Source organism: Symphalangus syndactylus, chromosome 20 (genome assembly GCF_028878055.3).
Source record: "Symphalangus syndactylus isolate Jambi chromosome 20, NHGRI_mSymSyn1-v2.1_pri, whole genome shotgun sequence".
NCBI classification, from domain to species: Eukaryota; Metazoa; Chordata; class Mammalia; order Primates; family Hylobatidae; genus Symphalangus; species Symphalangus syndactylus.
This window is the reverse complement of record NC_072442.2, coordinates 65,516,232-65,543,033: the sequence shown is the minus strand read 5'-3', so window position 1 is coordinate 65,543,033 and position 26,802 is coordinate 65,516,232. Positions and strand designations below refer to the sequence as shown.

Genomic DNA, 26,802 nt, shown 5'->3' with positions numbered 1-26,802 from the left:
CCTTAACAAGTCTTAATCTCTCCATCTTTTCCTTCAGGTGTTTGACCAGGAACTCGATGCACTGGAAATTGAGACAGTACAAAAGGAGACAATCCATCCCCGAAAGTCATATAAGATGAACTCTTCCTGTGCAGATATCCTGCTCTTTGCCTCCTATAAGTGGAATGTCTCCCGGCCCTCATTGCTGGCTGACTCCAAGTAAGTGCCTCAGGACCCAGCCCTAGGCAGCCAGGACACTTTCGTTTTCCTGTTCTTCTAGCCCTACAACTTTAGGAATTGTCCCTGTCTGCCTTTGTTTCAAACTTGGAGCCAGTGCTACCCCTGGAGCCTATCAACACCCTTAGTCAGATCTGCTGATTCCCTGAGGTCTTGCTGATCTGCAACAAGTTGGTGGAGTGGGTGGGATGGTTTTGGGATTTAAGTGGTTCTGGTTCTGGGGACATTGGTTATGCCCATGGTTTCCTAGAAGCTTGAACCCTCTTCATCCTTAGGGATGTGATGGACAGCACCACTACCTAGAAATACTGGATTGACATCCAGTTGCGCTGGGGGGACTATGATTCCCACGACATTGAGCGCTATGCCCGGGCCAAGTTCCTGGACTACACCACGGACAACATGAGTATCTACCCTTCACCCACAGGTGTACTCATCGCCATTGACCTGGCCTATAACTTGCACAGGTGAGTTGAGGCTCAGGACCGTGTATTTTCAGGCCAGGCGCAGTGGCTCACACCTGTAATCCCAGCACTTTGGGAGGCCGAGGTGAGCAGATTGCCTGAGCTCAGGAGTTTGAGACCAGTTTGGGCAACATGGTGAAACCCTAGCTCTACTAAAATACAAAAAATTAGCTGGGCGTGGTGGTCCGCGCCTGTAGTCCCAGCTACTCAGAAGGCTGAGGTGGGAGAATTACTTGAACCTGGGAGGCGGAGCTTGCAGTGAACCGAGATGGCACCACTGCGCTCCAGCCTGGGCGACAGAGCTAGACTCCATCTCAAAGAAAAAAATAATAATAATAAAAAATAACCCATGTATTTTCCATTAGCTCCATACTTTAATGTAGTCATACTTTTTTACTTTACCTAAGTGACAGGAAGTGGCCCATTCCTCCTGTGGGTCACTGATTCTCTTCTCCAGCCTGTATGTACACATGAGCAGAGTGTTGTCAGCCTGGCCAACAGTCTTTCTTCCTCTGTAGAGTTGGCAGTTTGTCTTGTCTGGGGCTGTCAGCCTGGTCTTAACTTTTCTTGACCGTTTTATCCTCACAGTGCCTATGGAAACTGGTTCCCAGGCAGCAAGCCTCTCATACAGCAGGCCATGGCCAAGATCATGAAGGCAAACCCTGCCCTGTATGTGTTACGTGAACGGATCCGCAAGGGGCTACAGCTCTATTCATCTGAGCCCACTGAGCCTTATTTGTCTTCTCAGAACTATGGGGAGCTCTTCTCCAACCAGATTATCTGGTTTGTGGATGACACCAACGTCTACAGAGTGACCATTCACAAGGTGAGTGTTAGCAGCAGTGTATGGGTGCGGGACTCTGTACATGGCTGTGGGAGAGTTAATGGGCTAAGTGTGTACACATGCTGGGAAGAAGACAGGATGGTGATGTGTAGGCCATGCTAACAAATGCGGTCCTTCTCTAGACCTTTGAAGGGAACTTGACAACCAAGCCCATCAATGGAGCCATCTTCATCTTCAACCCACGCACAGGGCAGCTGTTCCTCAAGATAATCCACACATCCGTGTGGGCGGGACAGAAGCGTTTGGGGCAGGTGAGCAGGTTTAAAGATGAAGAGGCCATAGAACCATGTTGCCTCTTATTCTTGGGGTGGACTTGGTAATATTTACTGGTTTGTTAGATGAAAGGCTGAGAACATCTCATTTGAACTTATCCCCTGAATTCCTTGGGAAGTATTCTGTGGGAGGTCTAAGAGTATATGAGGTGCTTTGTTCCCTTCCAGCTGGTCTGTTTCCTGAATTTCTAACCTTGAACAGGGCTATCAAAAATCATTTTTCCAAAGGCAACGCATATTCTTTTTTTTTGAGCAGGAGTCTCACTCTGTCGCCCAGGCCGGAGCACAGTGGTGCAATCTCAGTTGACTGCAAGCTCCGCCTCCAGGGTTCACGCCATTCTCCTGCCTTAGCCTCCCGAGTAGCTGGGACTACAGGCGCCCGCCACCACACCCGGCTAATTTTTTTTTTTATTTTTTAGTAGAGACGGGGTTTCAACGTGTTAGCCAGGATGGTCTCGATCTCCTGACCTCGTGATCTGCCCGCCTCGGCCTCCCAAAGTGCTGGGATTACAGGTGTGAGCCACCGCGTCTGGCCAGCAACGCATACTCTCTCTTTCTCTCTTTTTTTTTTTTTTTTTTTTTTTTGAGACGGAGTCTTGCTCTGTTGCCCAGGCTGGAGTGCAGTGGCCTGATCTCAGCTCATTGCAAGCTCTGCCTCCCGGGTTCACGCCATTCTCCTGCCTCAGCCTCCCAAGTAGCTGGGACTACAGGTGCCCGCCACCACGCCCGGCTAAATTTTTTGTATTTTTATTTTTATTTATTTATCTGTTTTTTTTTTTTGAGACGGAGTCTCGCTCTCGCCCAGGCTGGAGTGCAGTGGCGCCATCTCTGCTCACTGCAAGCTCCGCCTCCTGGGTTCACGCCATTCTCCTGCCTCAGCCTCCCGAGTAGCTGGGACTACAGGCACCCGCTACTATGCCTGGATAAGTTTTTTGTATTTTTAGTAGAGATGGGGTTTCACTATGTTAGCCAGGATGGTCTCGATCTCCTGACCTCGTGATCCACCCGCCTCGGCCTCCCAAAATGCTGAGATTACAGGCGTGAGCCACCGCGCCCAGCCTAATTTTTTGTATTTTTAGTAGAGACGGGGTTTCACCATGTTGGCCAGGATGGTCTTGATCTCCTGACCTCATGATCCACCCGCTTCAGCCTCCCAAAGTGCTGGGATTACAGGCTTGAGCCACCGCGTCTGGCCCAGCAACGCATATTCTTGAAACATCCACTTTGACCAAATCTCTACCTCAGAACTCTTGCTGAATTAACTCTTCTTTAGCTTCCTAGACATTCAACATCTGGCTGGGCTGTATCTGTCCAGCCAGTTTCTCTTCCTTTACATTTGTAGCATGTTTCATCTTACATTCAGTCCAGGATCTTAGTAACCCAAACCCCTGTTGCTCATCTCCATATCTGTGTTTTGCTTATATTTTTCTTTCTAGAATGAACTCCCCTCTTTGCTCTTAAACACAGTCCCTCCTTAAGACACATTTTTTTGTGCAGCTTTTTTCTGATCCTGGTAGCCTTAATTTCTTTTGTTCCTGAACTCTGTAAAACAGTATATAGTTTAGCACATACTCTTGTGTCAGCTTGTGGTATTGTCTTGTTGAAAGGGGCTGTCAGCCTGGTCATTGGACAAGGCCATTTGATACTCTTTCTACCTTCTAAGTGCCTAACATTTAATGTTCAGTAGAAACATAGTTGGATTATTTCAAAACTAGGATATTCTGTTCTAGTTGATCTGGGAGGGTAGAGACTAAATTTCCATTTTCTTCTCTTGCTTTTAAGTTGGCTAAGTGGAAGACAGCTGAGGAGGTGGCCGCCCTGATCCGATCTCTGCCTGTGGAGGAGCAGCCCAAGCAGATCATTGTCACCAGGAAGGGCATGCTGGACCCACTGGAGGTAAGAGGGTTGGGGGGGTAGGAGAAAAGATACCTTGAGACTTTTAGGCTGTTTCTCATCTTGGACTTGATCTTGTCTTAGGTGCACTTACTGGACTTCCCCAATATTGTCATCAAAGGATCGGAGCTCCAACTCCCTTTCCAGGCGTGTCTCAAGGTGGAAAAGTTTGGGGATCTCATCCTTAAAGCCACTGAGCCCCAGATGGTTCTCTTCAACCTCTATGATGACTGGCTCAAGACTATTTCATCTTACACGGTATGAACCTCGGGAAGAGAAGACCGCTGGAGGAGGAGTAGGTTTAGGGTTAGGAGAAGATCCTATGTCTTAGGTTTTTGCCATTTTCACATTTTTAGCCTATAGATTGGGTGAGAACTCTGTTGACTTTCATGAGAGTTTAAGACCTTAAAGTTAAAAATCAACTCTTGGGGCCGGGCACAGTGGCTCACCCCTGTAATCCCAGCAATTTGGGAGGCTGAGGTGGGTGAATCACCTGAGGTCAGGAGTTCAAGATCAGGCTGGCCAACATGATGAGACCCCATCTCTACTAAAAATACAACAAAATTAGCTGAGTGTGGTGGGACGCACCTGTAGTCCCAGCTACTCGGGAGGCTGAGGCACCAGAATCACTGGAACCCAGGAGGCAGAGGTTGCAGTGAGCCGAGATGGCACCACTGCACTCCAGCCTGGGCGACAGAGTGAGACTGTCTCAAAAAAAAAAAAAGGCCAGGCACAGTGGCTCACACCTGTAATCCCAGCACTTTGGGAGGCCGAGGCAGCGGATCATGAGATCAGGAGATGGAGACCATCCTGGCTAACACGGTGAAACCCCATCTCTATTAAAAATACAAAAAATTAGCCGGGTGTGGTGGCGGGCGCCTGTAATCGCAGCTATTCGGGAGGCTGAGGCAGGAGAATGGTGTGAACCCGGGAGGCGGAGCTTGCAGTGAGCCAAGATCATGCCACTCTACTCCAGCCTGGGCGACAGAGCGAGACTCCGTCTCAAAAAAAAAAAAAAAAAAAAAAAAATCTTGGGTTTCATGAAAGATTAGGATTAAAGCGGGAGAGCCTCAAGCAGCTGACCTACCCCACTCTTCCAAATCTTTTCCCAGGCCTTCTCCCGTCTCATCCTGATTCTGCGTGCCCTACATGTGAACAATGATAGGGCAAAAGTGATCCTGAAGCCAGACAAGACTACTATTACAGAACCACACCACATCTGGCCCACTCTGACTGACGAAGAATGGATCAAGGTCGAGGTGCAGCTCAAGGATCTGATCTTGGCTGACTACGGCAAGAAAAACAAGTGAGCAGTGCTGGTGGGGAGACAGACAGGAGGTCTATATATGGTTTTCTGGGGTTTGGAAGCACTTAGGCTTAGAAGTTTCTCAAGAAGGCCAGGTGTGGTGGTTCACACCTGTAATCCCAGCACTTTGGGAGGCCAAGGTGGGTAGATCATTTGAGGTCAGGAGTTTGAAACCATCCTGGCCAACATGGTGAAACCCCGTCTCTACTAAAAATACAAAAATTAGCCGGGTGCAGTTGTGCTCACTTGTAATCCCAGCTACTCAGGAGGCTGAGGCAGGAGAATTGCTTGAACGTTGTGGGCAACGGTTGCGGTGAGCCGAGATCGCGCCACTGCACTCCAGCCTAGGTGACAAGAGTGAGACTCTGTCTCCAAAAAAATAAAGAAGTTTCTCAAGAAATTATCTTGTCTTAGCCAGGCTTGAGTGCTCATGCTAATAATACCAGCGCTTTGGGAGGCCAAGGTGGGAGGATTGCACGAGGCAGGAGTTGAAACCAGCCTGATCACCAAAAGAGACTGACCCCATCTCTACCAAAAAAAAATTTAAAACAGGTGTGGTGGTACACGCCTGTAGTCCCAGCTTCTTGGGGGCTGAGGCAGGAGGCTTGCTTGAGCCCGGGAGTTTGAGGCTGCAGTGAGCCATGATTATGCCACTGCACTCCAGCCTGGGCGACAGAGCGAGACCCTGTCTTGAAAACAAGGAAAGAAGTTATCTTACAGAGTCTCATAGAAGAGAGATACGGCAGTGTCTTCCAATAGTATGGGAAGCGTCCGTGTTTTAGGGCTTCAGTCTGACTCTTGGCCATTGTTTCTCACTGTTGCCATTTCGAACAGGGCATTTCTTTACTGTCCATACATGGTAAGAATCTTGAACATCCGAGACCCTAAGTATCCAAGACTGCTACCAACACAGACACACCTTCCTCCCCCCGTCTCCCTCCCTGTCATCGTGGCAACCAAAACTATCCATAGGGTGACGGACAATACCACCTCTGATTAAGAACCAGTAGTCTAGGGTTTCTGGGGTTTCCATTTCTGAGAATTGTTTCCTGCCAGAGCATTGTTTTGGTCAAGGAAGCGTGGGGTTTACGGATGCTGAACAGTGGGAAGGTGCACACGCAGTGTGCCGCCGTCCTGCTTGGATCTGACAAATCTTGGAAGTGTTAGTGCACCTCCGTTTCACACTTCCTGTAGAAGCAGCTCTTGCGGATTGTCTGGGGCATGAGTATAGGCTGCCCTGTCCTACCAAGTTACACCCTTTCCATTGAGGCAAAAGTGACCAAGGGGAAGGGATCCTTGTAATAGAACCCACACTATCCCACAGTGTGAACGTGGCATCACTGACACAATCAGAAATTCGAGACATCATCCTGGGTATGGAGATCTCGGCACCGTCACAGCAGCGGCAGCAGATCGCTGAGATCGAGAAGCAGACCAAGGAACAGTCGCAGCTGACGGCAACACAGACTCGCACTGTCAACAAGCATGGTGATGAGATCATCACCTCCACCACCAGCAACTATGAGACCCAGACTTTCTCATCCAAGACTGAGTGGAGGGTCAGGTACTGTCGGGCAAGAGGGTGGGGATGGAAAGGCCGGCTGCACTACCTAAGGTGCTGGGCTGAGCGATGCTGACACTCCCTGCCTGTTTTTAGGGCTATCTCTGCTGCCAACCTGCACCTAAGGACCAATCACATCTATGTTTCATCTGACGACATCAAGGAGACTGGCTACACCTACATCCTTCCTAAGAATGTGCTTAAGAAGTTCATCTGCATATCTGACCTTCGGGCCCAAGTGAGTAAGTGGACTCAGCTCGGCCACAGTGTGTGCCCAACACATTTTGTGCCTAAAACTCAGACCTGAGATTGTCTGGAACTTGAGATGCTGGTTTCAAGATTCATGGATGAGTAATTATACAAGGATAGCCAAAACAACGAGGAGGGTTTTGGCCCCATGAGATAGCAAAAGCTGTGGCAGCTGAGAGAAGGTAGTAAATGTAGTATTGGCCTGATAGTATTTGGAAGAGAACAGATATGGTCAGAAACAAATTCCTGACCAGGTGTGTGCGCTGGCTCACGCCTGTAATCCCAACACTAGGCTGGGCACAGTGGCTAATGCCTGTAATCCCAGCACTTTGGGAGGCCGAGGTGGGTGGATCACCTGAGGTCAGGGGTTTGAGACCAGCCTGACCAATAGGGTGAAACCTCGTCTCTACTAAAAATACAAAAAACTAGCCAGGCATGGTGGCATGCGCCTGTAGTTGCAGCTACTAGGCAGGCTGAGACAGGAGAATTGCTTGAACCCGGGAGGTGAGGTGGAGGTTGCAGTAAGCCAAGATCGCGTCACTGCACTCCAGCCTGGGCAACAGAGCAAGACCCCGTCTGAAAAAACAAAACAAAACAAAAAAAACGTGGCTGTAGTCCCAGCTACTCAGGAGGCTGAGGTTGCTTGAACACAAGCAGTAAGCTTTGATGACCCCACTGCACTCCAGGCTGGGCACAGTGGCTCATGACTGTAATCCCAGCACTGTTGGGAGGCCGAGGTGGGCCCATCTTTTGAGCCCAGGAGTTCAAGACCAGCCTGGGCAACATGACGAAATGGTGTCTCTACAAAAGAAAAAAAAAACTAGCCAGGCATGGTGGCGCACACCTGTAATCTCAGCTCCTCAGGAGGCTGAGGTGGGAGGATCACCTGATCCTGGAGGGTGGTGAGTGTAGTGAGGTGAGATCATGTCACTGCCTGCTAGCCTGGGTGACAGAGTGATACCCTGCTTCAAAAAAGAGAAAAGATGCATAACTTTACTAGTGTATCAGGGATAGTCATAGTTTATGAAACATCATTTTGGGCCAAGGGGGGTGGATCACTTGAGATCAGGAGTTTAAGACCAGCGTGGCCAACATGGCGAAACCCCGTCTCTATTAAATATATGAAAACTAGCGGGGCGTGGTGGCATGTGCCTGTAGTCCCAGCTACTCAGGAAGCTGAGGCAGGAGAATTGCTTGAACCCAGGAGGCGGAGGTTGCAGTGAGCTGAGATCACACCACTGCACTACAGCCTTGCCGACAGAGTGAGACTCCATCTCAGACGCACTATTTAGTGGCTGTCAGGTTGGCAAATTTGAAAAGATTGTTAATATCCTGTGTGGGTGAGTTTATAGTAAACAGATCCTCTTACTTTGTTGGTGATAATGTAAAATTTAAAATAGCACCAAGTGCTGGTTTTCCAGATGTTTTCAGCTTGTGAAAATACATTGAGCTTTATGTATGCTCATTTGCTTATGAATACTATACTTAATAATCAGCTGGGGAGCTTGTGAGTAGCGCAGATTCCTGAACCCCACTCAGGAGATTCTGACGTGGTAAGTCCGAGATGAGGTCCATGTTTAACATTTTGAACAAGCACCCCAGCTGATTCTGATACAGGGAGTTCTGATCACGTTTTAAGAAACTCTGTCCGTGTTCTTGGGAGAAAGAAGGAAACAGAGGGCCGGCAGCTCCAACTCTGAGCTGGTACTAAGAAGAGTTTTGGTTCCTGACCCCTTTGTCTCCAGATTGCAGGATACCTATATGGGGTGAGCCCACCAGATAACCCCCAGGTGAAGGAGATCCGCTGCATCGTGATGGTGCCGCAGTGGGGCACTCACCAGACCGTGCACCTGCCTGGCCAGCTGCCCCAGCATGAGTACCTCAAGGTAATGGGGAGTGATGGAGCCTGGGAGTGTGGAAAAGCCGGTGTGATTCCTGTCTGTGGGTGGGATTCAGCTCTGTACTCCTCTTTACCTATAGGAGATGGAACCCTTAGGTTGGATCCACACTCAGCCCAATGAGTCCCCGCAGTTATCACCCCAGGATGTCACCACCCACGCCAAGATCATGGCTGACAACCCATCTTGGGATGGCGAGAAGACCATTATCATCACATGCAGGTGGGCCTGGGCTCCTTGGGAGGAAGTATGGAGGGGCAGGGATTGCAGGCCAGGGCCCAGAACAGTGGCCCGAGCTGTTACTCTGGTCCCCGTCCCTCCCCCAGCTTCACACCAGGCTCCTGTACGCTGACGGCCTACAAGCTGACCCCCAGTGGCTACGAGTGGGGCCGCCAGAACACAGACAAGGGCAACAACCCCAAGGGCTACCTGCCTTCGCACTACGAGAGGGTGCAGATGCTGCCGTCCGACCGCTTCCTGGGCTTCTTCATGGTCCCCGCCCAGTCCTCATGGAACTACAACTTTATGGGTAGGTGGGAGGAGCCTGGGGATGTGGGGGTAGAAGTAGGGATAAGGTGAGGCCATTGCCCTTTGCACTTGGGGCCTGGCTGGCTTGGAGGTGGCACAGGCCGCATGAGGCAGGAGCCCTGTTAACACTGGCTGTTTCCTTCTCCCCGAAGGTGTTCGGCATGACCCCAACATGAAATATGAGCTGCAGCTGGCGAACCCCAAAGAGTTCTACCACGAGGTGCACAGGCCTTCCCACTTCCTCAACTTCGCTCTCCTGCAGGAGGGGGAGGTTTACTCTGCGGACCGGGAGGACCTGTATGCCTAGTGCCTGTTTCCTGCCTCCTGCTTCAGCCTCCCGAGGCCGCAGCCTCAGCCCCTCCAGACAGGCCACTGACATTCAGCAGTTTGGCCTCTTTCCCTCTGTCTGTGCTTGTGGTGTTGACCTCCTGAAGGCTTGTCATCCTGAATAAAATATTGTAATAAATTTTGTATAAACAGGAGTTCAGGGGCAGGTTTGTTTTTTTTTCCCCCGAACTCAAATTCTGGATTTAGGTCTAACAGGAGGCTGGACTGGAGCGGTTCACAGCAAGGTGCTGGGCTCAGCTGTGAAGGAGGAGTGTGAGGCCCCTTCCTGTTCAGGGCTTCGGGGGAGATAGTCCCAGAACTCAGTGGAGACCTGAGGCGGGGCTGGGCTTTCACACTCCGCTGCCTTGACCACATTTGCTGCTTTCTCTACGAAACTACTTGGAAGCCCTCGCCTCCTTTCCACAGTTGTGGGAGCAGTTGCCCTTTCCCGGGTCTAGGAACTCCGGCTTGTGCTGAGCGGCTGTGGTGTCACGCCCAGCCCTTTAAGCTTTCTGTCTCAGTCCTGGACAGGAAAACAAGAACACAGGCAGGCAGTTTGTGTACAGCCGGGCGGAGGCCAGAGACCGGCCGCCTACCTGTCACCTCTCGCCTGGAGCGGGCCACTGCCAAGTTGGCCCCATGACTCCAAACGGGCGGAGCCTGGATTGGGCCTGTGGGGAGGGCGCCACCAAAGTGGCCACTGGCAGCCCTGAGCCTCAGCTCTTAGACGCCTGGCTGGAAGTTGGCTGTCCTGTTTCCTGTGACCTTGGGAGTAGAAAGGACAGGGCCCAGGGGGCCTAGGGCACTATCTCCCTTCCCCACGCCTTCTCCCTTCCTCGTTCCTCCCCACCCTTCTCGCTTCTACCCCGCCCACACCGCCCTAAACGGCTTCCTGGGGCGGAACTGTTTGGCTTTTCCCCGTCCTAGTTGGGGGTGGGGGGCGGGGGGTCGCAGCCCTAAGTCTCTGGGAGACATGGAGCCCAGGAGGGCGGCGCCTGGGGCGCCTGGCTGGGGGTCTCGGGAGGCCGCGGGGTCGGGAACGGCCGCGGAGCTTGTGTACCATCTAGCTGGGGCCCTGGGCACTGAGCTGCAGGATCTGGCGCGCCGTTTTGGACCGGAGGCGGCGGCCGGGCTGGTGCCGCTAGTGGTGCCAGCGCTGGAGCTCTTGGAACAGGCTGCCGTGGGGCCCGCCCCGGACTCGGTGAGTCACGGCCCTCCCCTTGCCACCCACGGGGCCGACAGGGCCGAAGCCTGAGATTCGGGTCTCCCCAGCTGCAGGTGTCGGCGCAGCAAGCGGAGCAGGAGCTGCGGCGGCTGCGGGAGGAGAACGAGCGCCTCCGCAGGGAGCTGCGCGCGGGGCCACAGGGTAAGCGCAGCCCCGGCCAGGGCAGGGCGGGTGGCGACCGGCTCGGGTCCTCCCCTCCCTCCCGCGGGCCGCGCGCCGCCGCTAAGAACGCCCCTTCCTCAGAGGAGCGCGCGCTGCTGCGGCAGCTCAAGGAGGTCACGGACCGACAGCGTGACGAACTCCGGGCGCACAACTGCGACCTGCGGCAGCGCGGCCAGGAGACCGAGGCGGTGGGGGCGGGGCGCGGGCGGGGCGGGGCTCCGGGGGCGGGGCGGAGAGAGGCAGGCGCGGGGCGGGGCGGGCTCCAGAGGCCCTCGGTGCCCCGCCCACCCCACCCTTTGCTCCGCTCCCAGTTGCAGGAGCAGCTGCAGCGCCTCCTGCTGGTGAACGCTGAGCTGCGGCACAAGCTGGCGGCAGTGCAGACCCAGCTGCGCGCCGCGCAGGACCGCGAGAGGGAGCTCCAGCAGCCTGGCGAAGCTGCGACTCCGCAGGCTAAAGAGCGAGCGCGGGGGCAGGCCGGGCGGCCCAGGCACCAGTACGGACAGGAGCCCGAATGGGCGACCACCGGCGCAGGCGCCCCGGGGAACCCTGAGGACCCGGTGAGTGCCGTATGAAGGCAAGGACCCAGCCCAGGACTCAGCGTCCAGCGCTCGGTGGGCGCTCGGGCAAGGTTTGCATGCTGCACAGCAGGTGGGCCAGGAAGCGGGGAGGTGGCAGACAGATATGCGCCCCCGGCCGGCCTCGGCCCCCACTCTCAGCTGGAGCACTGCTCTGTTATCTGTTGGGGCACCCTTGCCCCCCAAGTCTCCCGGCCCGTCACTTCCTCTAGCATTCCCATGATGGCCCTGGGGCGGGGGAGCGCCAGCCGAGGCGACCCTCTGACCATGCCTGTCCTTCCAAAGGCAGAGGCTGCACAGCAGCTGGGGTGCCCCTCGGAGGCAGGGCAGTGCCGCTTCAGTCGGGAGGAGTTTGAGCAGATCCTTCAGGAGAGGAATGAACTCAAAGCCAAAGTGTTCCTGCTCAAGGAGGAGCTGGCCTACTTCCAGCGGTGAGGACGCTGGGAAGCCGGGGGGCCTCCGATCACCCCACATCATTCTCCAGTCATTGACCCGTCCAAAGTGACATGTGCAAGGCCTGCCTTGGGAACTGGGAGGACATGAATTGCACAGCCCTTGCCCTCCTGCAACGTCATCCAGACAGGGGAGAGGGACAGTGCAAAGGGTCGCAGCTGCAGCAGCCAGGGCAGCTCTCCTAGGAGGGGGCCACGGGGCCACCTAAGCTAAGGTCTGAGGGTGTCAGCAAGGCAGAGCGCTTCAGGTGTTCAGGGAAGAGCTGCGTGCACAGGTACCAGGAGTGATGCCTGCGGCTGGCATCTCCACTGCTGGCATCCCCATGGCTGGCATCACCGGGGCTTTCTCCCTCCCTGCCCCTCTTTTGTAGGGAGCTGCTCACAGACCACCGGGTCCCCGGCCTTCTGCTTGAGGCCATGAAGGTGGCTGTCCGGAAGCAGCGGAAGAAGATCAAGGCCAAGATGTTAGGGACACCAGAGGAAGCAGAGAGCAGGTAGGTCCCTGCCTGCATTCCCACTGAGCCAGGCCTCCCTCCCTCATTCTGCTGAGCCTGATGACCCAGCCTGGTCACCCTCTGAGCCCACTGTCTCAGACTGAGGCTGTCACCCCAACCTGGTCACCCCTTGAGCCTCCCTAGCCTGGCCGCTTCTAGGGCCTGCTGACCTGGTCTGGCTGTGTCCCGTGTCCGCTGTCCAGCCTGCGCCCTTCTCCCTGGATCTCACCACTCCCCTTGCCTTGCCTGCCGTCCATTCTGCCTGACGACGCTGCCTCTCCACATTCATTCTTCAAGTTCCTGTCTTGGCTGGGTCTGTTTATTCTCACCGGGGTGAAACTGTAGCCGCGGCTGTGTCAGGGCCTGCTGTGTGTCAAGCTATAAAATAAAGCCTTGGCAGGGCGCGGTGGCTCACGCTTGTAATCCCAGCACTTTGAGAGGCTGAGGTGGGGGGATCACCTGAGGTCAGGAGTTCGAGACCAGCCTGGCCAACATGGTGAAACCCTGTCTCTACTAAAAATACAAAAATTAGCCAGGCGTGGGGACAGGCGCCTGTAATCCCAGCTACTCAGGAGGCTGCGGCAGGAGAATCGGTTGAACCTGGGAGGCGGAGGTTGCAGTGAGCTGAGGTCGCGCCACTGCACTCCATCCTGGGCCACAGAGCGAGACCCTGTCTCAAAGAAAAAAAAAATTAAAAATTAAAGCCTCGACATCCTGCATCTCCTCAGGGTTGCCTTCTCACCAACCCCAGGGTCCCTGCAGTCCCTCCATCCCCCCTGCTGGATTCCTGTTGTCCCTCGGGGCCTTGATCAATGGCCCTCACTTCTCCTCTCTCCTCTGTCTCAGTGACGATGAGGATGGCTCGTGGCTTCTGCTCTCCGATGATAAGGGAGATCCTCCCCCACCCCCGGAGTCCAAAATATAGAGTTTGTATGTTGGGGGAAGGGGAAGGGGAAGGGCAAGAGTGTGGGGAGGGAGGAAGGGCCCTGGCTGGTCCTTCTCAGGATCCCCTTTCCCGCTTCTCTGCCTGTCACCCTGCTGTGCTTGGCTCTAAGCACACCCTCCCCTCCTGCTTCTCTGGCCCTGGCCCCCATCACCTTCACACTCCCTCAGGCTGCCCTTTCTTCCCCCTCTCCCCTTTTCTCACCAGCCCCTGCCCTCACCCATATCCTTGACCTCTCTGGCTTCCTGGCTCAAAGTGCCTCTGGCTGTCTCTCTCCAGCTTTGGTCTATGGTATCGGGGTAAAGCCGAATCCTCTGAGGATGAGACCAGCAGCCCTGCACCCAGCAAGCTAGGGGGAGAAGAGGAGGCCCAACCACAGTCGCCAGCTCCTGATCCGCCCTGTTCTGCCCTCCACGAACACCTTTGTCTGGGGGCCTCAGCCGCCCCAGAGGCCTGACTTAGGGGTCTGGCTGTGGAAGGATGCGTGGTCTCAAATGAGGACAGGGCTCCCGCCTTCGCAGCCCTCGCCAGGGGTCTGCCCCAATCCTGGCCTGCACCAGGGCAGGACGGGGGCTCAGCCTGCCTCCCACTCTACGTCTGTACCGAGCCTCTGGGGCCAGATACAAGAGTGCCTCTCTGCGTCTCAGTTTCCCCATCCGTGAAATGAGAGCTGACTGCCTAGCTCCCAGGGCTTTGTGCAGACGGCCTGAGCTCATGTAATAAAGAACTGCCCGTAATACACAGAAACTGTTCTTCGCCTGTCTGTCCACGTCTGTGCCGCCTCCCAACCCTGCCAGGAGCAGAGGCTGGCTGAGGGGTCCTCGTGGGTCTCCTTGCTCCGTCACTGGGTGGGGTGGCTTCTTGGAGCTCAGGCCTTGCTTTGGGAGTGTGGCTTGATGGAAAGCCGTGGCTCCCACCCTCACTCCACCCCCTTCCCTGGCCCCGGCACCCAGGGACCTGCAACTTCATTCTTCTGGCCCTTCCAGGCCCAGGCCAGTCAGCCCTGCCATTGCCTTCCTTTCCCTTTCTTTTTTTGAGTGTCAGTCTTTCCAGCCACCCCCTCCCTCTCAGGGAGGTGCCTCATGGCAGCCCGCCCCTCCGGCCTGGTTTCCTCAGGAAAAGCCCTGAGAGGAAGCAGGGAGGGGGCTGGGAGCTGTGGGGGCCAGATGAACCTGAGCCCTCCCACCGAGCTGGCCGCTATGGGGCTGGGGCTGCTGCTCCCGCTGCTGCTGCTCTGGACTCAGGGGACTCAGGGGTCAGAGCTGGACCCCAATGGGCAGCACGTCTGTGTGGCCAGCAGGTGGGTCTCGTGGGAGTCTGATGCTGGTGGTTGAACCGGTGTTGAGGTCGTTAGGGGAAGGAGGAGACTAGGAAGGGGGCTTAGGCTGAAAGGAAGGGGCTGCTGATGGCGGTCTGGCAGGTAGTGGCTAGCCAGGGCGGATGGTGGAAGGGTCAGGGAAGGAGAGGGGAGGGGCTGGGGACCCTAGCTATAAAGATCCGCTAGGCCTCTCCAGGGGACTAAGGCAGCCTCCCCCACTTCAGCCAGAGACAGTGATCCACCTCGCTCGGGGCCAGGCTGCACCCCGCGCCATGTCCGGCTGACCCCTTTTTGCCCCACAGCCCCTCTGCTGAGCTGCAGTGCTGCGCAGGCTGGAGGCAGAAGGATCAAGAATGAACCGTCCGTGAGTAGCCAGGACAGACCCTCAGCCAAGGAGAAGGGAGGCCGTAGCCCAGTGACAACCCTTCCTTCCTACCCCCCGGAGCCTGCCCCTCCTGATACCAGGAGCCAGGGTTTCTCCTGTGACGTCCCCCAGGCCTGAAGGGGCACCTCTTGAGGAGGCATGGCCCCTGGAGCCCGTGAGAGGGCAGGGGTGTCCCCTGGTTCTGCTCCCGTCTTTCCAACCTGGGTGGGGTGTCTTTCAGCCATCTGTGAGGGGCCGGACGCCTGCCAGAAAGACGAGGTGTGTGTGAAGCCGGGCCTCTGTCGATGCAAGCCTGGATTCTTTGGGGCCCGCTGCAGCTCCCGTGAGTCTTAAGGGCCAGATGAAGTTGCTGGGCAGAGCTGGGTAGGGGGGCAGTGGTGTGGGGGCAGGCAAGGCAGGTAGCCATGCAGCCTCAGAACAGCAGGGCCAGAATCCCTCCCAGCTTCACTGAGGAATTGCAGTCCAGAGACAGGAAGTGACACACACTCCCGAGAGATGGCCTGAGTCACCGGGTTTTTACCCACGTCCACAAAGCGCTGCCTACCTGAGCATCTTCCTCTTCCACTTCTCAGAAAACCTGTGATTCCCCTTCATTGCAAAATGAGTGTATTACTTGTCTTTCCCACATATGCCTTATACATGGGCGACAGATGGAAGGGGGCCCCTGGCCGGGCTCTCTGCCCTCTCTGGCAGAAAGAGAGGGAAGGGAAAGGGGTTGGGAAGCAGGAGAGCCAGAGGGTGGGCACCAGGAATCAAGGAATCACTAGGGGAAAGGTGGCTTCTCCTGACACCCTGGCGGGCAGTATCCAGGCCTGAGATCGGGAGGAAGCCAGCTCTCCTCCAGCCCAGCGGAGATCCATCTGGGCGGAGAGGAGCAAGCGTGGAGGAAGGCCCACCAACCTCGGTGCCACACTCTGGGCAAGTCCCCCGCCCACTCAGGATCTCTGAGTGTGTTCTGGAACGTGAAGTGGCAGGCTGAGCCTCCCACTAATGGCTAAGGGTTTTCTGTAGGTCAGAGCGGACAGGAAGTGAGTGTTGCCCAGGACAGGCTGCCGGATGTTCCGAGGGTCTGTCCCCGGCTCTTGGAGGGTGGGCCCAGCGCCCCTTTTCCTTGCGGAAGGGGATGCAGGGTAAGGGTTTGCCCGCGGCCCTGAGCCCGCTGACCCCTCCCGTCCCCACCCCCGCAGGCTGCCCGGGCCAGTACTGGGGCCCCGACTGCCGTGAGAGCTGCCCCTGCCACCCGCACGGCCAGTGCGAGCCAGCCACGGGCGCTTGCCAGTGCCAGGCCGACCGCTGGGGCGCCCGCTGCGAGTTCCCGTGCGCCTGCGGCCCCCACGGGCGCTGCGACCCCGCGACCGGCGTGTGCCACTGCGAACCGGGCTGGTGGTCGTCCACGTGCCGCCGCCCGTGCCAGTGCAACCCCGCGGCGGCGCGCTGCGAGCAGGCCACGGGCGCCTGCGTGTGCAAGCCGGGCTGGTGGGGGCGCCGCTGCAGCTTCCGCTGCGCCTGCCACGGCTCCCCGTGCGAGCAGGACTCGGGCCGCTGCGCCTGCCGGCCGGGCTGGTGGGGTCCCGAATGCCGGCAGCAGTGCGAGTGTGTGCGGGGCCGCTGCAGCGCCGCCTCCGGCGAGTGCACCTGCCCGCCCGGCTTCCGCGGAGCGCGCTGCGAGCTGCCCTGCCCGGCAGGCAGCCACGGGGTGCAGTGCGCACACAGGTGAGCGGGCGGGGCGGGGGCGGGGGCGGACACAAGTGAGCAGGCGGGGCGCGGCGGACACCGGTGGGCGGGGCGGGGCGGGGGCGGGGTGGAAACTGGTGAGCGGGCAGGGTGGGGGCGGGGCGGGCACAGATGGGCGGTCGCGGGAGGGGGCTGAGGTGGACACAGGTTAGCGGGGCTGGGACACAGGCAGCGGGCTGCACTCACAATAAGAAATTTCATCCCTGGCTCGGCGCGGTGGCTCACGCCTGTCATCCCAGCACTTTGGGAGGCTGAGGCGGGCGGATCACCTGAGGTCAGACAGGTGAGCGGGCAGGGTGGAGCGGAGACAGGTGGCCGGGGCGGGGCGCCGGGAGGAGGGGTCAGGGCTTCGCCGTGCTCCTCTCAAAAAACATACAAAGCAGAGGGACGAGAAAGGGGAAAAGACGGCTAGGTGGGGTGGCTCACACCTGTAATCCCAGCACTTTGGGAGGCTGAGGCGGGTGCATCACCTGAGGTCAGGGGTTCGAGACCATCCTGGCCAACATGGTGAAACCTCGTCTTTACTAAAAACACAAAAATTAGCCGGGCCGCTCCTGTAGTCCCAGGTACTCAGGAGGCTGAGGCAGGAGAATCGCTTGAGCCCTGGAGGCGGAGGTTGCAGTGAGCCGAGGTCGCACCACTGCACTCCAGCTTGGGCCACAGAGCGAGACTCCGTCTCAAACAAAACAAAACAAAACAAAAACTTTAAAAACCCTTTGTTGCCCCAGGTCCAGCCCCACCTGCTCGTTTCATCGATTACTGCTGTGCAAAAAATACTAGCACTGCTAGCAAGCCATATGTAGATAATAAGTGGATAGAGTGGCCAAGGGTCCTGGGCAAGGTCTCTTTAGGGCTCAGTGGCTTTCAAACTTTGACCGGCTGCACTCACAATAAGAAATTTCATCCCTGGCTGGGCGCGGTGGCTCACGCCTGTCATCCCAGCACTTTGGGAGGCTGAGGCGGGCGGATCACCTGAGGTCAGGAGTTCAAGACGAGCCTGACCAACATGGTGAAACCCCGTCTCTACTAAAAATACAAAAATTAGCCGGGCGTGGTGGTGGGCGCCTGTAATCCCAACTACTTGGGAGGCTGAGGCAGGAGAATCACTTGAACCCGGGAGGCGGAGGTTGCAGTGAGCCAAGATGGCGCCATTGCACTCCATCCAGCCTGGGCAACACAGCGAGACTCCGTCTCAAAGAAAATAATAATAAAATAAAATAAAAAATAAAAATGCTGGTCAGGACCAGCTAAATGGCTTTTATAAACTGCCCTTCTTCTCCCCACTAATGGATCTAACCCAAGTATATGATCCCAGCTAGTGAAGCATCTGAGGGAGAACCTTCAGGTAACTGTTAGGCATCAATGGGAAATTAAGATATGGCACATGTGAAATTATATTGGTAACAACAGTGGTCTCCAACCTTTTGGCACCAGGGACTGGTTTCGTGGCAGACAATTTTTCTGTTATTACACTGTAATCTATAATGAAATAATTATATGACTCACCATAATACAGAATCAGTGGGAGCCCTGAGCTTGTTCTCCCGCAGCTCAATGGTGCCATCTAGGGGTGGTGGGAGACAGTGACAGATCATCAGGCATTAGAGCCTCATAAAGAGCGTGGAACCTGGACCCTCCCGTGCGCAGTTCACAATAGGACTGGCGCTCCTGTGAGAATCTAAGGCCGCCGCTGATCTGGCTGGCAGTAGAGCTCAGGCAGTCAGGCTCCCCCGCTGCTCATCTCTATGCTGCCACCCAGTTCCTAACATGCCACAGACTAGTACCAGTCCATGGCCCAGGGTTTGAGGACCCCTGGGTGAAAACACTTTACATTTTTTGTATTTTGTATGATGGGGCAGAAGACACTACTGAGTCCCATTCACGCCAGACCTGGGGGCGGCTCAGTGTGGAAGAAGGAAAAGTGAAAAGAGCAGGAGGGAAGACCTGGCAGACCTGGCAAACGGGACTCAGAGCTTGGTGGTGACTTGCCTGCCTTGGCTGGGCTGCTGGCTGCTGATGACCCTGGGACCCAGGGAAAGATGGTCACAGAGCAGATGCTTCGAAGGAAAGGGGTGGGGTCCTGTAAGAGCTCTCATTTGTCTTCATTGTACAACGTGGGGAAACTGAGGTGCAAACCTGCCTGAGTGACCCAGGTGGGACCCAAACACTCTCCAGGGCCCCCGAAGGCCTGCGTGGAGTACAGGGATTGGAGGAGTGGGTGCTCCATCCATCCACCCCCACTGCTCCCACGAAGCCCTTCTCTTCCCAGCTGTGGCCACTGCAAACACAATGAGCCATGCTCCCCAGACACGGGCAGCTGTGAGTCCTGCGAGCCGGGCTGGAATGGGACCCAGTGCCAGCAGCCCTGCCTGCCTGGCACCTTTGGCGAGAGCTGCGAACAGCAGTGCCTTCACTGCCAACATGGGGAGGCCTGTGAGCCAGATACTGGCCACTGTCAGCGCTGTGACCCTGGCTGGCTGGGGCCCAGGTGAGGGCACCATTCTGTTCAGGGTGAGGTACACCTCCCCCCAGGACCCTCAGCTCAGCGGCTGTGTCTGAGAGCACCACCCCTCCCCGATACACAGGTTCATGCGGCCCCAGGGGCCTCCCTCCTGTTGAAGACTAGGGGACAGCAATGGGTTCTGGGGGGCCTGGGCAGGATCCCAGCTCCCTCCCCTCTGAGGCTTCCTGCCCTCCTCCCCCTCTGGGGACTTGTCTGTCACCTGCTGGATTCGGCCCCAAGTTCAAGGCCCTATTTGCACCTGAGCTTCACTGCTGAGGAGTGGCCAGTTGGGTCCTTGAGTCCAGGAGCCTGGGGCGGAGGGGTGGGGCCCCACGGTGGGGGCCAGGCCTGCCTTGCTCTCCCCTTCCCCGAGTCTTGCCTCACCCCAGGTGTGAAGACCCCTGCCCCACTGGCACCTTTGGGGAAGACTGTGGCTCTACCTGCCCCACCTGTGTTCAGGGGGCCTGTGATGCTGTGACAGGGGAATGTGTCTGCAGTGCCGGCTACTGGGGGCCCAGGTGAGGACGGGGGTCCCCGGGGGCAGGAGAGTGCCAGGGGCCTAGGTCAGGCCTGTGTGCAGCATTTCCTGAACTTCCCTGGACAGTGCCCAGAAATCTCCCTGCCCGTCTCCTGCCTGCCTCCCCAACTTCACCCAGCCCTCAGCCTGCCTCTCCATGTTACTCCATAGCTGCAACGCCTCCTGCCCAGCCGGCTTCCATGGAAACAACTGCTCAGTTCCTTGTGAATGCCCAGAGGGACTCTGCCACCCTGTCTCTGGGTCCTGCCAGCCAGGTAAGGTGGAAGAAGGCTGCAGGGTGCAGTAGCCAGGGAAAGGTGGGCCCTTCACATGAGCTCCAGGGCAACTTCCTCACCAGGGAGTCTGGGCGCACTTCAGAGACATTCTTTTTTTTTTTTTTTTTCCTTAAGACGAGGTCTTGCCCTGTCACCCAGGCCAGAGTGCAGTGGCATGATCTCAGCTCACTGCAACCTCCGCCTCCCAGGTTCAAGCCATTCTCCCATCTCAGCCTCTTGAGTAGCTGGGATTACAGGCGCACGCCTCCATGCCTGGCTAATTTTTGTATTTCTAGTAGAGACAGGGTTTCACCATGTTGGCCAGGCTGGTCTCGAACTCCTGACCTCAGGTGATCCGCCCACCTCGGCCTCCCAAAGTGCTGGGATTACAGGCATGAGCCACTGTGCCCGGCCCAGAGACATTCTTTATACCTGAGCTCTGTGTGGATGCTCTGGGGTCCCCTGAAGATGTGACAGAGCCCCTGCCCCTGCGAAACCAGGCTAGAGCCATGAAATGGGCAGCGGGGTGGCGGGACACTGACATGGGCTCAGGGGCAAGAACCTGTGAAATGGGCCACAGAACCTGTGGAGGGGACACGCCAGCAGAGGGGCTGCCCGGAGGCAGGGAGAGACCCCCAGGAAGAAGCTTCTGGGTAGCAGGCAACTCAGAGCAAAGACAGGATGTGTAGGAGACAGGAAGGCCTGAGTGTCCCCCGTCTCTGGCTCCCCCAGGCTCTCACCGTCGGGACGCCGCCCTCATCGCGGGCAGCCTTGTGCCTCTGCTGCTGCTCTTCCTGGGCCTCATCTGCTGTGCCTGCTGCTGCTGGGCCACCCGGTCAGACCTCAAGGACAGGTGAACGCCAGCCCATCCCTTCCCCACACAGCTCAGGCCACAGGCTGGGAGCAGGAGGGCATCTGGTTTCCTTGTGGGGTGGGGAGGGCTGACCTTGTCACCCACATGGGTCAGAGGTGATGGGGGTGAGGAGGGCTGGCCTTGTCACCTACATAGGTCAGAGGTGTTGGGGGTGAGGAGGGCTGGCCTTGTCGCCCACGTGGGTCAGAGGTGATGGAGGTAATTGGCAGTGGCCATGGCCTAGAGACACTGGAGACACCGGGTCAGCTGCCTGCCCTCCTCGGAAGCCTTCGATGAGGAAGTTTCTGAGTTGCATGGGCACCAGGCTGGTGAACTGGAGCCTGCAGCGGGAGGCAGAGAGCTGACACCGGCGGGGACCAGAGGAGGAGGGCTGGGACCACGGAAGGAGCAGCCCGGCTCTGGGCCAGGAGGGAAAGAGAACAGGCCTCAGATGGCCCACAAAGGAAAGTGACATCAATGTCTGTGCAGCGGTTTAGCAGAGAATGTAGCTGCCTGAGAGACGGAGAGGGGAGGAAGGGTTGGGCTGGTGGGGCCCGCGCAGGGGGGCTTGTGCAGAGCTTTGTTCCTTTATGAAACCTCTTCACATTCCAGGCTCCTTTGAGACTCAAAACAGCGTGGAGGTTTGGAACAGGGAGTGTGGGGCCGGAAGGATTATGGTCCTCAATTCCCAGAGGACATTGAGGCCCAAGGTGATCTAGTTGGTTATTGACACACAGGAAGCCCCTCTGCACCTTTTTGGACTCTTCGTCTGGTGCTCTCTGACTAGTTCCTGCCCTAGTCCAACAGCACGTCCTCCTCTGTGCTTGGCCCAGGGTGGCAAGAAGCCCCTTGCAGGGACACGAAGACGGGTGCAAGTGCTGTTGGAGGAAGGGTGAAGAGCGGAGCAGTCTCCTCCACATGTGGGGGTAGAGCAGAGTGGGAACAAGGGAAGGCTTCCTGGAGGGGGTGTCATTTGAGACAGGTGGGCGGGGCGCAGTGGCTCACGCCTGTAATCCCAGCACTTTGGGAGGCCGAGGCGAGCGGATCACCTGAGGTCAAGAGTTCAAGACCAGCCTGGCCAACATTGTGAAACCCCATCTCCACTAAAAATACAAAATTAGCTGGGCGCGGTGGTGGGCGCCTGTAATCTCAGCTACTCAGGAGGCTGAGGCAGGAGAATCGCTTGAATCCAGGAGGCAGAGGTTGCAGTGAGCCAAGATTGCAGCATTGCACTCCAGCCTGGGCAATAAGAGCGAGACTCTGTCTCAAAAAATAAAGACACAGAGAGAGAGAGAATGAGAGAGAGACAGGTGAGCTGGGGCTCAGCTAGGATGATAATAACAAACACCTGCCAGGTCCTGCAAAAAGCTCAGATAGATGATAGATGGATAGATAGATAGATAGACAGACAGACAGACAGACAGATAGGATCTGTTTTACAGATGCGGAAACTGAGGCCTAGGGAGGTGACGTCTGAACCAGAGTTGTTACTCAGGGCTGTCTGACTCTAGAGCCACACTTTGTTCTGTGGCAGGCCTGAATCTTCGGCTCAATCATTTAGATTTTATTCTGCAGTCAGTAGAGTGCCACTGAAGTAGAGGTAGTCACCCTGTCACACCCTGCCAAGGTGACCCAGGTCACTGTGGGTCTTATGTACTGACCACTGTCCCTACCCTCCTCCCTCAGGCCAGCGAGAGATGGAGCTACCGTGTCCAGGATGAAGCTGCAGGTCTGGGGGACATTGACCAGCTTGGGCTCCACGCTGCCCTGTGGTTCCCTCAGCTCCCACAAGTTACCCTGGGTGACAGGTCAGTGGGCACTGGGGGTGGGGGCTGGGATTGGACAAGGCTTTGCATCAGGTCCTGCAGGCGCCTGATCTGGAGTCTCTGCAGTCTCACATCACGACCCGGAGGTCCCCTTCAACCACAGCTTCATCGAGCCGCCCTCTGCCGGATGGGCCTCCGATGACTCCTTCTCATCCGATCCTGAGTCTGGAGAGGCAGACGAGGGTCCTGCCTACTGTGTGGCACCCCAAGAAGGTAGCCCCCCAACAGCCCACATAGCCCCTGAGCAGCCCTGCCCACCACGACCCCCTCTTTAGTCCTCCAGCAAACAGTTATTTATTTATTTATTTATTTATTTATTTTTTGAGACTGGGTCTTGCTGTGTCGCCAGGCTGGAGTGCAGTGGTGTGATCTCAGCTCACTGCAACCTCCGCCTCCCGGGTTCAAGCGATTCCCCTGCCTCGGCCTCCCAAATAGCTGGGATTACAGGCGCCCGCCACCATACCCGGCTAATTTTTGTATTTTAGTAGAGACCAGGTTTCACCATGTTAGCCAAGATGGTCTTGATCTCCTGACCTCTGGATCTGCCTGCTTCGGCCTCCCAGAGTGCTGGGATTATAGGCGTGAGCCACCGTGCCCGGCCAGCAAACAGTTACTAAGGGCCCATTCTGTGTTAGTCACTGTTCTTGGCTCCGGGCATGCAAGAGATAACAAGAAGATTCCTATCCTCACCGAGCTTAGAGTCAGATGAGCAGTCATCAGACAATGACAGGACACAGTGATATGTGTTTCCATGGGGGACATACAAGTAGGGGCTCATTCGCTAGCCATGCTGCGGTGACTGGGGTCAGGGAAGATGTGTGTGGTATCCCAGTTGAGTCTAGCAGAATCAGTAGGAGTTAGCCAAGTGAAAGTCAGGGAGAGGAGGGAATGATGTTTCAGGAAGATGGAACAGCATACACAAAGGCCCAGAGGTGAGAGGGATGTGGCTGTGTACCATCAAAAGAGTTTTAGCTTGGTTAGAGTGTGACAGTATTTCAAAGTAGGGAGACGTGGTGAGGAAAGAGTATAGAGACCAGGTGTGGTGACTCACACCTGTGATGCCAGCACTTTGGGAGGCTGACGCGGGAGGATTGCTTGAGGCCAGGGGTTTGATACCAGCCTGGCCAACATAGTGAGACCCCATCTCTACAAAAATTAAAAAAAAAGGCCGGGCGCGGTGGCTCACGCTTGTAATCCCAGCACTTTGGGAGGCCGAGGCGGGCGGATCACGAGGTCAGGAGATCGAGACCACGGTGAAACCCTGTCTCTACTAAAAATACAAAAAAATTAGCCGGGCGTGGTGGCGGGCACCTGTAGTCCCAGCTACTCAGAGAGGCTGAGGCAGGAGAATGGCGGGAACCCGGGAGGCGGAGCTTGCAGTGAGCCGAGATTGCGCCACTGCACTCCAGCCTGGGCGACAGAGCGAGACTCCGTCTCAAAAAAAAAAAAAAAAGAGGGTAGAAGTAACAGCGTCTACGTGAATTGGTCCTTCTGCCACTCTCCTCATCCTTGCCCTCTTCCTTGCCCTATTTTTGAGGCCTCCTGGAAGATGCTGAGCTGTGGGTAGGATGCACTGGGGTGGCCAGTTCAGCTCCAGCCAAGCTCTTCTGTCTCCTCTGCCAGGGATGGTCCCTGTGGCCCAGGCAGAGTCGTCAGAGGCCAGCCTGGCTGGAGGTGCTTTCCCGCCCCCTGAGGACGCCTCCACGCCATTCGCCATCCCACGCACCTCCAGCCTAGCTCGGGCCAAGCGGCCATCGGTCTCCTTTGCTGAAGGTACAAAGTTTGCGCCACAGAGTCGCCGAAGCTCAGGGGAGCTCTCCAGCCCGCTCCGAAAGCCCAAGAGGCTCTCCCGGGGGGCACAATCGGGTCCTGAGGGCCGGGAAGCCGAAGAGTCCACAGGCCCAGAGGAAGCAGAAGCACACGAGTCCTTTCCTGCAGCTGCCAGTCCCGGGGATTCAGCCACTGGCCACCGGCGGCCCCCACTTGGTGGCCGGACAGTGGCTGAGCACGTGGAAGCCATTGAGGGCAGTGTCCAGGAGAGCTCAGGCCCCGTGACCACCATCTACATGCTGGCGGGGACGCCCCAGGGACCCGAAGGCCCTGTCCGCTCTGTCTTCCGCCATTTTGGTAGCTTTCAGAAAGGCCAGGCAGAACCCAAGGTCAAGAGAGCCATCCCTAAGCCTCCACGCCAGGCCCTGAATCGGAAAAAGGGCAGCCCTGGCCTGGCCTCTGGCTCTGTCAGCCAGAGCCCCAACTCAGCCCCAAAAGCTGGGCTTCCTGGGGCCACAGGGCCTGTGGCAGTCAGACCAGAGGAAGCGGCCCAGGGGCTGGGGGCTGGCATGGAGAGTTCAGGGAGAGTCCAGAAGCCAGTCTCTGGGGGTGGCTCCCCAAAACGGGATCCCCAGAAGCAAGCTAAAGAGGAAAGGCAGGAGGAACCTGAGTATGAGAACGTTGTACGCATCTCCAGGCCACCAGAACCCTGAGGACCTTGAATTTGGGGAGTGGGGAGACTGGATGGGACCGAAACTGCCCATGGACTAGACTGTGCTGTGTGCTGGAAAATGATCCCAGGGCCAGGACAGACAAACCAGGGCCTCTGCGCCTCCACAGGGAAAAGGCAAGGCTTCCAGGCCAGTTGGCCCAGGCCCCTGGCGTTGCTCCCGGAGGGGGCCAGGAAGGCCTGGGCAGAGACCCTGCAGGATGGGGTCAGGAAGGGTTGCCTGCAGGGACTTCTCTGCTGTCCTGGACCCTGTGTGCCTCAGAAGGGCTATTCTTTCTTTCATGTGCAAAACATTTTTCTGAAATGGCAAACAACCTACATGTTTGCTGATAAAAGATTGGCTAGACAAATTTTTTTTTTTTTTTTGAGACAGAGTCTTGCTCTGTCACCCGGGCTGGAGTGCAGTGGCACAATCTTGGCTCACTGCAAGCTCCGCCTCCTGGGTTCACGCCCTTCTCCTGCCTCAGCCTCCCGAGTAGCTGGGACTACAGGTGCCCACCACCACGCTCGGCTAATTTTTTTTGTATTTTTAATAGAGACGGGGTTTCACCATGTTAGCCAGGATGGTCTCGATCTCCTGACCTCGTGATCCACCTGCCTCAGCCTCCCAAAGTGCTGGGATGACAGGCGTGAGCTACCGCGCCCGGCCTGTGAACTTTTTAAAAAGGATGTATGTGCATAAAAACAGATTCAAGGGAAAGGCACTAAATGGTATTTTCCTCTGGAAGATGAGATTGTAGGTGATATTTATTTTCTTCTGGAACTTTTGTATAGTTCGCAAATTTTCTACAGTGAACATTCTTTTTTACTTTTGTTACTGGATTGAATTTGATAAAGTATAATAAAAAGCAACGATCTTTGTTAAAAAAATAAAAAGTACTAACATTATAGACATGTATAAAGTAAAACAGAGATTTCCCTTCTCCCCAGAGGCGTCTGTGGGTCAAGAGAGAGACAGAATCTACTTTTCCCTGGCAGCTTTTTGGTCTTGTTTGAATTCTTTGCTCACATATTACCTAGTCAGAAAAGCAAAGGGGCAACCCTCCCCCCTAGGTTTATTTTATTTATTTATTTATTTATTTATTTTGAGACGGAGTCTCCCTCTGTCACCCAGGCTGGAGTGCAGTGGTGCGATCTTGGCTCACTGCAAGCTCCGCCTCCCAGGTTCAGGCCATTCTCCTGCGTCAGCCTCCCGAGTAGCTGGGACTACAGGCACCTGCAACCACGCCTGGATAATTTTTTGTATTTTAGTAGAGACAAGGCTTCACTGTGTTGGCCAGGATGGTCTCGATCTCCTGACCTCGTGATCCGCCCGCCTCGGCCTCCCAAAGTGCTGGTATTACAGCGGTGAGCAACCACGCCCGGCCTATTTTTTAAGATGGAGTCTCAGTCTGTCACCCAGGCTGGAATGCAGTGGCATGATCTCGGCTCACTGCAACCTCTGTCTCCCGGGTTCAAGGGATTCTCCTGCCTCAGCCTCCT

At 56.2% G+C, this 26,802-nt stretch overlaps 2 protein-coding genes and 1 pseudogene across 2 annotated transcripts; all 3 read left to right on the top strand.

Moving 5' to 3' along the window:
* The window catches only part of LOC129469947 (pre-mRNA-processing-splicing factor 8-like), a 35,938-nt pseudogene extending 26,225 nt beyond the window's left edge, over nt 1–9,713 (top strand).
* Nucleotides 9,714–10,515: 802 nt separating this feature from the next.
* On the top strand, nt 10,516–14,156 carry LOC129469957 (rab-interacting lysosomal protein-like). The gene is made up of 7 exons (XM_063629752.1): nt 10,516–10,759; nt 10,831–10,924; nt 11,027–11,133; nt 11,257–11,502; nt 11,806–11,951; nt 12,344–12,466; nt 13,689–14,156. Exons 1-7 carry the CDS (start codon nt 10,532–10,534, stop codon nt 13,864–13,866), a joined length of 1,122 nt encoding a protein of 373 aa, XP_063485822.1. The 5' UTR covers nt 10,516–10,531; the 3' UTR covers nt 13,867–14,156.
* Nucleotides 14,157–15,250: 1,094 nt separating this feature from the next.
* LOC129470476 (scavenger receptor class F member 1-like) lies at nt 15,251–26,196 on the top strand. The gene is made up of 9 exons (XM_055258343.2): nt 15,251–15,434; nt 16,300–16,825; nt 19,116–19,334; nt 19,739–19,867; nt 20,038–20,141; nt 20,874–20,994; nt 22,681–22,802; nt 22,887–23,033; nt 24,444–26,196. The coding sequence occupies exons 1-9, from the start codon at nt 15,251–15,253 to the stop codon at nt 25,301–25,303; spliced, it is 2,412 nt and encodes an 803-aa protein (XP_055114318.2). The 3' UTR covers nt 25,304–26,196.
* The last annotated feature ends 606 nt before the right edge of the window (nt 26,197–26,802 follow it).

Coding starts and splice junctions, on each gene's coding strand:
- LOC129469957 (XM_063629752.1), top strand. CDS start 10,532: ATGGAGCCCAGGAGGGCGGCGCCTGGGGCGCCTGGCTGGGGGTCTCGG. Junction 11,134..11,256: donor GCGGCCAGGAGACCGAGGCG/GTGGGGGCGGGG, acceptor CTCCGCTCCCAG/TTGCAGGAGCAGCTGCAGCG. Junction 12,467..13,688: donor CCAGAGGAAGCAGAGAGCAG/GTAGGTCCCTGC, acceptor GTCTCTCTCCAG/CTTTGGTCTATGGTATCGGG.
- LOC129470476 (XM_055258343.2), top strand. CDS start 15,251: ATGGCCCCTGGAGCCCGTGAGAGGGCAGGGGTGTCCCCTGGTTCTGCT. Junction 15,435..16,299: donor TGGGGCCCGCTGCAGCTCCC/GTGAGTCTTAAG, acceptor CCACCCCCGCAG/GCTGCCCGGGCCAGTACTGG. Junction 20,142..20,873: donor CTCTGGGTCCTGCCAGCCAG/GTAAGGTGGAAG, acceptor TGGCTCCCCCAG/GCTCTCACCGTCGGGACGCC.